A 14,803-nucleotide genomic window follows, 5' to 3' on the forward strand; every position below is an offset into this window, starting at 1 on the left:
ACAAAGATGAGACAACATGACACAGAGACAAAACAGAAGGTAACACAGAACACAAAATCACAGATTTGCTCGAGCTTACCTCCAATCTCACTAATTGTGGTCTAGGGGGAGCGCAGTTCCCAGCTGATGCACCAAAATGTTGTAAGATCCCATAGTGGCCTTACCTCAGGAGTGCCACCCACAGAGCACAGATTGACAAGGTGACCATTGCAATAGCATGAGGGTATAAGATTTTTAATCCACATACATGGGGTTGTTCATCCACACAGGGAGAGGCAACCTTGAACCCAAAAAGCATACAACTTTTATTCATTACAGAGGGCAGACTTCAGCAACAAGATTAGCTGGCCCATAAAACAATCACTAACTCTGGACTATCTTTTGTATCAATAGTACCCTGCTGGGGGAGCTATTGATAAAGTTCATAGACAAATACTTCCTGTAAAGTATAAGAATTTCCTTAAATATTTTTTCTTAACCCTATTCTTCACATCCTGAGTGACTCCCTGAGTCCTGTCACAAAAGGTGACTGTAGAATGCTTGTCCCATCACTCACCACTGAGTTCTGCCTCATCCGGGGAGAAACACACCAAGCCTCTGAACCAAGGTAGGGCGGTCCATGGTCCAAAGGCTCTGTGGGGGAGCAAAGGCTCTGAGGGGGAGCAAAGGCTCCGACAAAGAAGAAAGACAGGGCTGTCTATTCACAGGGGATGACGTTCTCCTCCAGGAGACCTCCAAACAGCCCCACATTGGGCACCATTTGTCAATGATGGTGCTGAGGGTGCCTAGAAGAGAAAGGGGGACAAGAGATGTGAAGAAGGACACCAAGACAAGAGTCTGATCGAGGTGACAATTTTATTTTTTCCCAAGGCTGAATTTATACCATAACAGGGGTAACAGAGGAAAGGGGGAAGTATGAAACATTTACACAGGCCAAGGACACAGTATTCGTGTGGTCAGGGAATTGGCTGATGTTGACAGGATGTTAGAAATGTCACAGATTTGTCATATCTATTGGTCAGCAGGATGTTGGTTTTTCAGAAAGGTTACAGGTCAGCACATTGGGTATCTTGACTTCAGAGGTATTTCTCAGCAAGGTCAGAACTTTATCATATTATTATTCATTCTGACCACCAGATTTGTACTAGTCTTCTGCAGCTAGCTGGGGATTTTCCATAAACCCAGTCATACTTAACGCTAACCATAATAATAACATCAACAATGGAGGGTTTCAAGGCATCGCTCCCAACATTTCCCATTGTCTAAGTGAGCTCAAATCCTTCTCATAGGCTCAAGGGGTTGTCAGGTATATTCTGTCTAAACAAGGAAGTCAAATGAATACATGTCATTCTCAGCTAGCATGCAGACCTACTGCTTCAGAGCCATAGATTTTACAAACTACTGTATGGTCCAAGGGGGTTTCTGATGTCTGAACCAGGGATCCTCATATCTTCCCCATTAGCCATAGTGACCTTAATCTAGCCTGTCTAGAAAGAATGTGCTTCACAACTTTCACAAATTTTTCAGATGTACCCCCCCTCACACACACATCAAATGTGACAAACTCTCCAGTGTTCAAGGGGGTGTCACGCGCCCAACGTCTCGCCAGTAAGAACGATGCGCGGCAACAGGATTCTTCTGCGAACAAGCCTTTACTGGAGGCGCCCTACATCTCCCCCTTTTTTGTTTAATAAAATGACTGGTCTAGATCTGGGTGTCACCTCAATCTTGTCATTGCTCCTGTCTTAGGTTGTTCTCATCCAAACTCAGCCTTACCCGTCGTAGAGTTACCCTGTCGCCACCGGGCCCCATGTCTTAGGTTGGTCCGAGCTTGAGGAAAGTTGCCCGTCTCTGGATACAATGACTCCACATGACAGTGACAAAAATGATCTAGGGCGAACTCTTGATCTTTCAAAGAGGCCAGCCATATGTTGGGAGAAGCACCCTTTTTAATGGTGGTCATAGCCTGGTAAACAACCACTTTGTGTCTGGCATGTTCTCTTTTTAAACGGCCAATAAGCCAGAGACCTATTCCGCATCCCAGGAGGACAATAGCTTCCCAGGCAAACATGCCTGTCCACTCCTTAAAAAGGGAGAAAGCATTGGTAATCCATGAGGTAAAATCTTCAACTATGATGGGATCCAACCTAGTGCTGTTGAGAACAGCAATCTGCATCAGCAATTGTCTTGATAGTTGCTCTGCTTTCATGGACCAGTTTCCTTTCAGGTAATTCGAGATTTCTTTGCTCTATTGAGAATGCTGAGAAAAGTTAGCTCACAAAGGAATAATGCATAAACTTCTAAGGGTGGAAATGCAAGACAGCTGCATCATATGACACAGTGCTTCAATTTGTTTTTGAACTAAATCTATCCTTTGATTAGCTAATAGAAAGCCAGATGCCAAATGGGTATTAAATTCTTCTTGTATCTCTAGCGCCACTGCAGTTCTTTCTACAATCTGACAGTCTCAGCCATCTGTATTTGATTGGTCATAGTGATTGCAGCTGTGGTAGCTGCAGCAGCAGACAGCACAATGGCTGATATTATGACTGCCATAATTCCAAAATCTCTTTTGGCTCTCAGCAAATTAAGAATAGAAAAGCTATCTGGGTTTGCCTCCACTGGGATTGGCACAAAGGAGGGAATCTTAACCATCACTGCGGTGTCATTGGTGCCATCCCAGCATTCAGCTAAATAGCAGACTACATCAGAGCTATTACAATTTAAAACACCACTGCTGACATTAGTGCTTATCAGAAAGAAAAAAGGTGATCTAACACATACTGAAGTACTAGTGGCAGTATTATTTGCCAAGAGGTTATTATATTGAATATTGGTCAACCTGGTATCATTTTTTCTGGTAGCTGAAACATTATACAGCACAAAGTTCTTACCCATCAACCTAGCAAAGGGGGTCAGGGATGTATATGCCCCTTGCTCATTGGACAGCACCCATTGAAAGAAAAAGGTTGGCAAAACAGTAGACTTGCTATGAACTGGCATGGGTACTGGCCAGGATCTGGCAATAGCCCACAGAGTGAGCGAATTAACCTGTATTACCATTCCCAGTAGTAATAGTAGGGTTCGTAGTCTCATCTTCAGGAAGAGCAGAAGGCAAGTCAAGCGCTTGGGTACCCAAATTGGATTTCCTTGATTCTGCGGAAAAACACAAATTGCTCCCCTAGATCTCGAAATCATGGGATCTGGGCCACGCCATTCATCAGTTAAGACATCCTTCCACTTTACTTCTGCATTAGTTATAGGTGTAGTAGTAGCTTGGCAATCTGTGGCAGAGCAGCCATGCACATCCAAAATTAAGAAATGTAGAGTAAAAAGAGCTAAAGAAAGTTGCTCTCTTGGTGTTTGGTCGCTGGCAATTCCCTCTTTTTGTTTTTGTATAAGCTCTTTTAAAGTACAATGTACCCTTTCCTCAATTCCTTGACCTTGGGGATTGTATGGTAAGCCTGTAGTATGACCAACCTGCATTGTCTGGCAAAATGCCTGAAAGGACTTTGCAGTGTAGGCAGGCCTGTTGTCTGTCTTGAGACTATCAGGCTTTCCCCAGGCCGCCCATGTCTCTAAGCAATGACTAATGGCATTACGAGCCTTTTCACCAGTCATCAGAGTAGCATGTATAATACCAGAACAGGTATCAACAGAAACATGAGCATATTTTATATTTCCAAATTGAGATATGTGTGTGACATCCATCTGCCAAAGTTTTAGCGGGATCAGACCACGAGGGTTAATACCCACATGAGGAGGGTGGTGAAATTGAAAATTGACATACATGGACAGCTTGTTGCACCAAGGACAGACAATAGACACAGAGGAAAAGAACTAGATGGTGTTCCACCAAAGGGACCCAGACATCCTACCTAAAGAACCCAGAACCAGAAATAAGCACTTCTCAAATAGGAGCCAGCAAGGAGGCAAGACGTCTCCCACCTCCTTCTGCTCCCAGGAGAGCTCCAAAAAGTTTAAGCTCATTTCCTTCTTTTGCCAAAGCATCTGTGGAGAGTTTGGGAGGACTGTTTTTCTCAACCCCATTCTCTCTCTTGTCTAGGGTGTAAACTGTCTCTAGTCAGGGTCCAAAGACTAAAAGCATCTATGAGAATCGACTTTGCTTCTCTAGATTTTAACATAACTCTAAAAGAACACATACACAAAAACATTTTACCATTATTACCTTGTCCCCTTTTGACCACTACCACTACCCCAAATCTTTATCTTTGCACATGCTTTCAATTTCTGAGATCCTTCTGAATTCTGCTTACTGCGGCCTTTAAAATATGTATCCACCACCTGAGTTCCCATTCGAGGGGTCAATACGAGTCTGGTGGTGGAACTGAGGTCGAGTCCTGCACTTCCTTTTGTTGCTCTGTGGGAGGCCCGGGACCTGATGGTTCTACCTTCAGTTTCACTTTCTCTAAGCTGTCGGTGATGCTTTCTAGATTGTCTGACATTTCTAAGGTCAAGGCTTTTAAAGAAGAATATATCTTATTTGTTTCCTGGTCCTGATTATCCTCTTTTTTTATCTCTGCCTTCTCTCTGTTCCTTTTATCTCCTTTTCTTTTCTTTTTTTCTTTTGAGACCTTTTCTCCCTCCGACATACTTTCTTGTTGCTCTGCAAGGACCCTCTGACCTGTCCTAACCGCTGTAATGGCTTCCTCACATCGTTTATCCTCTAAGCAGGCAGGGACCATTCGCCAAAGAGGTTTTGGTCCAGGCTTAAGCTTGCGGTCTGTGGCTTCTCTATCCCACACAAAGAAAAAAGGAAACAAAATTACCAGCCTTGCCCACAAAGGATCCATAACTTTCAGTTTCTTCACAGTGGCTCTCCACCTAGGCCCATATCTTTCTTCCTCATATCTGGCTGTCTCTTCCTCTAATTCCTCCTCCTCCGACTCTGACAACTCTTGCTCAGAGTCACTGCCAGCCAGTTCTAAGGCTTCTAATTCTTTTAATGGATACAAAGTATCCTCTCCAGATGACTTGTACTTCATCCTCCCGGCACACCTATTTTTTCCTCTGGCAGCATTTCTTCTGCCTTTTGTATCTCTTTCACTTTTGTTTTAGTAACCTTTTCCTTTTTGCGTGCTCCTAATTTCTCACTCCGCTCCGTTTCTGACATGCTCTCTTCCAAAAAGGGGCATGCCTCTCGAAGCTTACCTTTTAATTTACCTTCTCGCAGTTCTGAATCCTCTTCAGCACACTGAAGGGTCCCCTCGGTACCGGCGATGTTAGTTCCCGGGTTTCGGCACCACTTATCGTGCGCCCAACGTCTCGCCAGTAAGAACGATGCGCAGCAACAGGATTCTTCTGCGAACAAGCCTTTACTGTACAGCTCTCTTGAACAGGGACAGGGGACCACGAGCGGCAAAGTTGCTCGCCTTATATACACAACAGTATGCTAATAATCTCTCAGGGATTGGTGGGGCACGGGTCACCCCACTATCACCCCACTACTTGTCCTCCAGGGATTGGCAGAGAATGAATCACCTCACTAGCATGGTACCGCCCCTCGTTAGCATATTAACGGCCAACTGACACCAGGTGCAAAAACCGCACATGCGCAGTACCATTGTTCACCACTGGAGGGGGCCCTACAAGGGGGCATTAACATACAATTCCTTTGAGAACCCAGAAACCTCAGACATTCACTAATTGCACAAATTGACCTCAGAGTTACCACATCATAAAAAGGTATCACATAGGTCCTCAATAACTGAAGAGGTCCTGAGACATATGACATCATAAGCAAAAGAATTTAGATCTCAACAAAGTCCTAAGAAGGCCACAAATATAGTGCTTTTGCTATAAGAGAATTGAAGTCAAAATTGGGCCTTCTAGAACCAGGACAATTTATCCCACCAGCTAATAACTCAATCAATTTATGCCCCCTATGAGGTAAACTAACCCATGACTTCAAGGAGGCTGACACCCACTTGGAATATCTTCTGAAGAGGGCCTTGGAATTATTTCCTCTAAACAAAGTAGTCCATGACATTAATGATATGCCAGATGGGTCAGATGCCATTGAATAAAGACATTTTATTCTTCCTCTGTCTGCAATGGCTGGGCCTGAGACACGTTCCTCTGATGATGCAAGCTTTGGAACTAACCTTGTAACTTAGGAGTGCATCTCAAACATTCAATCTCTACTGTCGTGTGCTTGAGACTGAATACTCGTGACCAAGAATGCACAGGAGCTTCTCTCTTTGTTCATGGCTGACTCAGTTCTACCATTCAAATGAGAGAGACCAGAGCTCCTTGCTCAGAAATTATTGGTTAGGAAATACACCTTTGACCACTTAAAAACCTCTGAGAACTGTGGATTCTAGTCCCATGGCTGATGAATAAAAACCTCAGCCTGGATCCAAAACCATCTACCTTTAACCTATTCACCAGAAAATTAAATGTCCCACACACCCACAACTGTGTTGCTTATTATAAGTTTAAATAGGGAACAGATCCAGGAACTTTGATCCAACTTGTCAGAAGAAAAATATTGCTGTCAAGTCTGCAGTGGGATCCTCAGAGATAAGAATTTTCTAGAGTTTTTCTGAAGATGTGGAGGCCTGGAGTGCCTAGACCATCCTCCTCTACAGAAGGTAAACAGGGACAGCCCACTACTATCCAACAGGGTTGAGATCTTTAGCCTTTCAAAACTTTGGTATTTTTCTTCCTCTGATATAGGTCTTAAAAGTTACCCCTTTGACTCCATGGGTTCTTCAAACAATCCCTTCTGCTCAGACCCCCATGGGATATTTTACCACTGACTAAGGTGCACTGCATTTTCTTGTCAAAGCTGTTTGTGAATAATGTTATCTATATTTAATCTCTTTCAGATTCAGCTAAAGATATGGATACCCTAAATTGTGAAAAAAAAGTTGGAAGGTGAGGCAATGCAGGAACCTCATGAGCTATGGTAAGCAATTTAATTTTTGCTCAGAATAATATTGAAAATTTATACTCTCATGACTCCTCTCATCAGGATCTCAGCTTTTCCCCTCTTCCCAGGGGTACTTACTCCTTCTACCCTTGACTAAGGAGGCATCATTTCTTCTCACTAAAGCAAAGGTAGCCTCAGATCGTCCCAGTTTGTCAAAAGGAGACTTGGATATTCATATAATATGAGGAAACCTACACAACTTCTTTATATTATGGAAAGAGCATCAGATATTTTTCCTAATGTTTCCCAGATTTATCCTTTGGTCCATGGTTAACAGCAGGTTCAATACTAATGCAATGAAGAATCTTTGACATACAGCTTTGTATGAAAGTTACCTACATTCTATTATCTTTGAATAAGAGAAATCTAGATACACTCTTACATTTGAAGGAAGATTAATACAAATTCTTCTGATTAAAGAGCCCATGGAGCCACTGACATGAAAACTTACACAGATGTTTAACTTTTCTCATGGAAACTTCAAGTCAACCTCCTCTGACAATGGTTTCCTCAGATAATCTACTTCTATCTATAGAATCCTCAGTTTTATTCTTCTAGGAGGTCTTAATATTTCCTGTTGGACCTAGGTAGCCAGGCATGCCCAAATGTCTGAAAAGCAAACCACTTTGAACTGATGTCCTGAGAAATGACAGTAAAAATCCAAACCCTAATCTAACTTCTGTCTTTAAGAATGTGACTTGAGATGGAACAGTTCCATCGTTGTTGCCCATGCCTGTGCTGCTGCTGAATACCTTGTGGAGAACATAGAGCCAGAGAATACAAACCACATTTTAAGAAAAAAGTGCCCTGATTGCTGGGAAGCACAGCTCAGAGTGCCAGGACATATTGGTATTCTGGACTGTGAGATTATTTGGACATGATAAGGTTTTTTTTCTGCACTGTCATGAATTTTCCAATGTAAATTTTTGTGTGAGGGATTCTGTGACCTTCCTGTCCTTTACTTTCTTCCCAACATTTTGTCTCTCTGGAAAATGTGGCCCACAGCCCTCCCAAATATGTTCAAGTAGTCTTATCCCTAACTGATCAGGCATAGTTCCAAACTTTCTATAAACAAGAGAATCTAGTCCACTCTGGTTTGAGGTCCCATAGTCCAAGTTTAGAATCAGAGCATATAAGATGGGACACATGCCTTCAGGCAAGTCAATAGAAATATAATAACTTCAAGATTTCTGCATAGATCTGGACAACTGAACAGACTAGAAGAAATAACCTAGCCAGCAACTATCATCCAAAGCCTTTGGATGAAGCAATAAGTTGCTGCCTTTTCTCTCCTGAATGAACACAAATTATAAAGATACGAAACTCTGAATGAGAATTGCAAACTTATGATTACTACTGGAAACTTTCTACACTGTAAAGAGTACCAGAGACCTTTATATTTAACAGAAGTGTGTATGGCACTTCATACTATGACTGAAGAAGATACTCTCCTTTTACCATAGGGCCTCAGAGTTTTCCTCTCTTACATGGGGATCACTTTTCCAAGTGTTAACATACTCCTTCACACTAACTTTAATAGAGTATCAGAATTTTCCTTGGACTAACATTGCCATAGACCCCATTTCACAATGGGGTTTATGACATGTATTACACCTTACAATTGGCTTTGAGTGTTTTCTTCTGAAAGGGCTGTAAGAACAAGGGGGGACTTATACAATTCATTCTACAAAAAAGATCATCTTAATATTTCAAGTCTTCCCATGAGGATTTTGGGACAATTGTCTACCTCCATCTACCAAGTGGATTTTACACTTTTAGTTTCTGCAAAAGGGGCCCTAGCAATTAAAGCATATTGAAAGGTCTCTCAAAACTAGCCTCTATATCCAAAGGGTGTTTCAGACCTCCAACCTCTGCACTAGGGAAATTCAGGTCCACCTGTACAATTAAATAGAGTTACCTTTCTCCCCATGCCTCATAAACACCTCTATTAAGTTTGCTATAAAGCTAACCTCTCTGTCCAACACATATATAAACAATGGAACCTGATATTTTTATGCTTTTAGATCATAAGACAGAAGATAGAAAGCTGAAATTGTCTCTCATACTTCGTGTTTCAGAGTTGATCATCAAAAATGTATCATTCCTATCTTTTATTCACAGAAGTGTGCAGCTGAAAACAGCCTTGTAGAAACATCAATGTTTGCATAACAACTTCTTCTGTTGGAAGATTGTTGTGACAATTATCTGGACTCTGAATAATTTCACACTGAGTATGATTGAGGAGATACTTAGAAGTTAGTGAAGCAGAATCACAGAAAAACACATGTGGTATGCACTCACTGATAAGTGGATATTAGCCCAAAAGCTCGAATCACCCAAGATACAATACACAGACCACATGTAGCTCAAGAAGGATAACCAAAGTATGGATGTCTCACTCCTTCTTAAAAGGGGAAACAAAAATATTCATAGGAGAGGATAGGGAGGCACAGTTTAGAACAGAGACTGAAGGAATGGCCATTCAGAGCCTGCCCCACATGTGCCCCATACACACACACACACACACACACACACACACACACACACACACACTAAAACTAGATAAGATTGATGAAGCTAAGAAGGTCATGCTGACAGCAACCAGATATAGATGAATCCTGAGAGACACAGCCAGAGCATGTCAAATATAGAGGCAAATGCTAGCAGCAAACCACTTAATTGAGAATGGGGCCCCTGTTGGAGGAATTATAAAAAGGATTGAAAGAGCTAAAGGGGCTCACAACCCCATAATAACAACAATGCCAACAATACCAATTGCTCCCAGGGACTAAACCACTACCCAAAGACTATACATGAACTGACCCATGGCTCCAGCTGCATATGTAGCAGAGGATGGCCTTGCTGGGCACCAGTGGAAGGAGAAGCCCTTGGTCTTGCCAAGGTTGGTCCCACAGTGTAGGGGAATGTCGAGGTAGGGGACAGGAAGGGGTTGGATGGGGAGGGAACACCCTTAAAGAATAAGGGGAGGGAGATGGGATACGGGGTTTATGTCCGGGAAAGGGAATAACATTTGAAATGTAAATAAAAATATACCCAATTAAAAAAAAGAAAAAATAGTCTCAGTCTCTGTTCCTTTGGACAGTTAACTCAGTAAAATATGAATTCAGTAAAAAGAACCAACCACACCTGCTTATAATAGAATGAGTCTATGCTTTGCCTCATTCAACAAGGCCAGAGATTCATTAAGACTCCAAACCTTAGGATGGCTCCCAGACCCTAGCAGAATTGACTGCATGATGAAAATAATATTCAGTTCACAAAATAGCACGTAGGCAACATCACCTGCTAAAGTGATAACAGACCTGTTCTATCAAAGACAATAGTGTTGGGAAAGTCTGTAAATGAAGCAAGCATGGTTTTTTGCTTCTGTAGTGCCACTTATGAGTACTTTTTCTTACTAACTGAAGTTTGTCACCCCAGATCATCAATTATGTGCCTAAAAGTTCACAATAAAAACAGTCTCAGGGCTACAAGGCACTCTGAACACTCAGTGTCTTTGCCACCTGCTAAGAAGCTTCCAATTAGCTTAAATGGATGCCTTACCATCCTCTCTAGTGAATACCCCACAGTAAAGACTTTTCTGAATAGGGCTTAATTTGTCCAAAAATTAATGCTGAATAAGACTTCATAAAAGAATTTTAGTTTAAGAATAGTGAAACAAGGTGGCAGGGGATCTCATACACTGTGTGGGATTCAAGCCCATAGACTAAGAGATTCGTTGCATGTTATTTAACAGGATTATTATTCAGAATATATAAAAAATGTTTATTAAAAAAAATCAGGAGAGTCACATGACACATTAAAGAATTGAGTCTATGACTTGGAGGAATAGTCAGAAGGGGTGTAGAGGAGGTTTGTGGAAAGGAAAGGTAAAAGACAAATATTAAAATTATTGTCACATAAAGGAAGATTTAAACTAATGGGACAGAAATCTCACATGACAAAAAAAGTATCTAAGAATAACTCAAAAAATTGTCCCCTGTATTTACAGAAATGCAAATCAAAACAACAGGAAGAGTCTCTCTCTCTCTTAGAATGGCAAAATCAACCAAACAACCAAAAGTAGAGTGCTGGGTTTGGGAAATGTTGCATAAAGGGAACATTTACTAATATTGTTGGGATTGCAGACAGGGGGAGTCATTCTACAAATCCATGTAGAGAATTCTGAAAGCAACCAAATGACACAGCTATACCACTCCAGGACTTGATATCTTTCAAAGATACTTGCTGCTCTCTTCAAACAAACCTAAGAATCAAAACATACTACATAATCTACAAATGAATAGTGGAAATGTGGTACATGTACACTTAATGGTTACTTCAAACTAAAATTCAACTGTTGCTAAGGCAATATGATTGTTTTGCATTGCATCAAATTATGCAACAAAAATATTAAATGTAATAAATGGCATGGAATCCAAGAGAAAACAATATGATCATCTTCTATGAAGCAGAAGAAGCCTTTGACAAAATCTAACCTGGATTTATTGTGAGTGTTCTAAAACATGTAAAACTAGAGGGAACATACCCAAATGTAGCAAAGGTATATCTCAGAAACCTATAACTGATAACTTAAATGAAGAAATACTTGAAACAATCCTATTTTAGTCAATAATGAGATATAGAGGCAAACTATCTCCACTTTTCAATGGTATACTCAAGATCCTTCTATAAGACTAGAGACCTATTGAAAGAAGAAGCATTCCATCTGTCCCTCCACCATGCATTCTAAATGTTCTATCAATATCTTAGACAAAGTTAAGGATCCATTGAGAGCTCCCTGTAAGTTTCTTCCATATCTTGAAAAATCACCTCATTTCCACCATAGCCACCATAAAGGCTCAGGATACTTTGTGCACTTTCCTTTTCCTAAAGTGCTCAAATCACTCTTAGAATTTTACCTTTGTGATTATTCTGTGGACACACATGTACCTGTTACTGGAACTAAGCACATGTGTCATTCAGAGCTCTCTAAAGTGAGTAAAGTGGAAAAGTGAGTACTTTCATATAAGACAGAAAGCAGTTCTCTTTGTCATGCTAGAATATTTGCAACACATCCCCGGCCCTGCCTTCCAGTTCCCTCTACTTCAAAATGTCCAGGCATCCTCACAATAAAGTATGGTATCATTTTCATCCATTCCCTCCTGGGGCCACAGATTACAGATAAGATAAAGCAGATATATCAGAGAATGGGCTTTACAATCATGCTCCATACAAATATATCAAAGAACTAAAGCCAAACAACAAACATATATAGATCACACACACATACACACACACACACACACACACACACACACATATTCACACACAAATAGAGAGATATACAATACAGAGGGGCTTTCTCTGTATTTCACTGTCTCTTGCTTTCTTTGCTCTCTGTTTCTCTCTCTGTCTCTGTCTCTGTCTCTCTCTCTCTCTCTCTCTCTCTGTCTCTCTCTGTGTGTGTTAGATCTACAAATAAATAATTGTAATCATAATCTAAACAGAAAAGCTATGATACATTTTACTTCACAGACAGAGAGAAAGAGAGAGAGAGAGACCCCTCAAGAATTGTTTACTGTCCTGAGAAAAAACATAAAGATTAAACATTCAAATTACAAATTATTTTGCATCCACCAAACACACAGATTTCATTTGAAGGGCAAAGATTGGGTTAATAGCTAGGCTTTCCTTTGTTCCTGTCTAATTTATGAATTAAACTCTGACATTTCTTCCTCACATTTGGTCATTACTTCAATAATTATTGATACTTATAAGTGCAGATACTTATAATCTACTAGACAACAATGGTACAGAAGTTATTTAGTCATATAACCTCAGTTCCAAGATAAATCTTTTAAAGGTGCATCAGTAAGAAATGATCTTTTAAATGACTTTAAATGAAACTGTCATCAGATGGAAAACAACACAGAAAAAACTTTTGCACAGAAAATATATATTAATGTGACTATTGGTTGAAATGATTACATTGGGCACTTGAGCGGCAGGTCCCCTGCGGTCCAGACACTGCCCAGACCTGAAGGGACCTGGTCAACAGTTCTCTGCACATGGAGGCAAAATTCCTCTGGAACCAGACACTTCCGGTTTTTTAGCTGGAGCCCCAACCTCGCAGATCCCGGCCCACAGCTCACTGCTCCCAAACCACTTGGGAGAGAGAGCTCACTGCCCGGACATGTGGGCACTCCTGAAACTGCAGAGCTGGAGAGACCACCAATACTGCCCACCCCTGACCACATCCCCAGCCCAAGAGGAAACTGTATAGGGCCTCTGGGAACTGGAAGATAGGGGCACTCGAGAGGCAGGTCCCCTGTGGTCTAGAAACAACCCAGACCTGAAGGGACCCAGTCAACAGTTCTCTGCACCCAAATCCCAAGGGAGGGAGAGCTAAAGCTTCAGAGGGGCAGACATGCCTGGGAAGCCAGAAGAGGCTACACTCTGCCCAGATTTCTGACTCCAGAGGAAAACATCTAACACCATCTGGGACCCTGGTGCACTGGGCCCTGGGAAAAGGCAGCACAGGCCCTCCTGGTTGCGGCCCTCACAGGGAGTTCAAAAGCAGCCCCCCATGAGCAACTTCAGGTGCAGGACCACAGGTAAGACCAAATTTTCTGCTCCAAGCGACCTGCCTGGTGTACTCAGGACACAGGCCCACAGGAATAGCTGAAGACCAGTAGACAGGAAAGACTACATGCCCGAAATCAGAACACTCTGTTCCAATAACTGGCTGAAAGAAAACAGGAAAACAGGTCTACAGCACTCCTGACACACAGGCCTATAGGACAGTCTAGCCACTGTCAGAAATAGCAGAACGAGGTAACACCAGAGACAGCCTGATGGCGAGAGGCAAGCACAGGAACCCAAGCAACAGAAACCAAGACTACATGGTATCATCGGAGCCCAATTCTAACACCAAAGCAAACACTGAATATCCAAACACACCAGAAAAGCAAAATCTAGATTTAAAATCACATTTGATCATGATGCTGGATGACTTCAAGAAAGACATAAAGAACTCCCTTAGAGAAATGGAGGAAAACATAAATAAACAAATAGTAAGGGTTTTTTTGTTTTTTGTTTAATGTGGGTTTTTTTGTTTATTTGTTTGTTTTTTGTTTTTGTTTTTGTTTTGGAGCTGAGGACCGAACCCAGGGCCTTATGCTTGCTAGGCAAGCGCTCTACCACTGAGCTAAATCTCCAACCCCTAAATAAACAAGTAGAAGCCTATAGAGAGGAAACACAAAAATCCCTGGAAGAATTCCAGGAAAACACAATCAAACAGTTGAAGGAATTAAAAATGGAAATGGAAGCAATAAAGAAAGCACAAAGGGAAACAACCCTGGGTATAGAAAACCAAAGGAAGAGACAAGGAGCTGTAGATACAAGCATCACTAACAGAAATACAAGAGATAGAAGAGAGAGTCTCAGGAGCAGAAGATTCCATAGAAATCATCGACACAACAGTCAAAGATAATGTAAAAGAGAAAAAGCTACTGGTCCAAAACATGCAGGAAATACAGGACTCAATGAGAAGATCAAACCTAAGGATAATAGGTAGAGAAGGGAGTGAAGACTTTCAGCTCAAAGGACCAGTAAATATTTTCAACAAAATCATAAAAGAAAACTTCCATAACCTAAAGAAAGAGATGCCCATATGCATACAAGAAGCCTACAGAACTCCAAATAGATTGGACTAGAAAAGAAACTCCTCCTGTCACATAATAGTCAAAACACCAAACACAAAACAGAGAAAGAATATTAAAAGCAGTAAGAGAAAAAGGTCAAGTAACATATAAAGGCAGACCTAACAGAATTACAGCAGACTTC

The 14,803-nt window shown here is 41.4% G+C and overlaps 1 protein-coding gene across 3 annotated transcripts in view; it reads right to left on the bottom strand.

The window, feature by feature from the left end:
- Positions 1-836: 836 nt before the first annotated feature.
- Positions 837-14,803, bottom strand: part of LOC134481269 (uncharacterized) — a 153,480-nt gene continuing 139,513 nt past the window's right edge. For all 3 annotated transcript variants that reach the window (XM_063271876.1, XM_063271878.1, XM_063271877.1), the window contains exon 3: positions 837-5,322. In XM_063271876.1, the coding sequence (XP_063127946.1) occupies positions 2,452-3,792 (1,341 nt within the window). In that variant the 5' untranslated portion in view covers positions 3,793-5,322 and the 3' untranslated portion in view covers positions 837-2,451. The remainder of the gene's footprint in view (positions 5,323-14,803) is intronic.

The sequence above is a fragment of the Rattus norvegicus genome, chromosome 12, assembly GCF_036323735.1.
Source record: "Rattus norvegicus strain BN/NHsdMcwi chromosome 12, GRCr8, whole genome shotgun sequence".
In the NCBI taxonomy this organism is placed as follows: domain Eukaryota; kingdom Metazoa; phylum Chordata; class Mammalia; order Rodentia; family Muridae; genus Rattus; species Rattus norvegicus.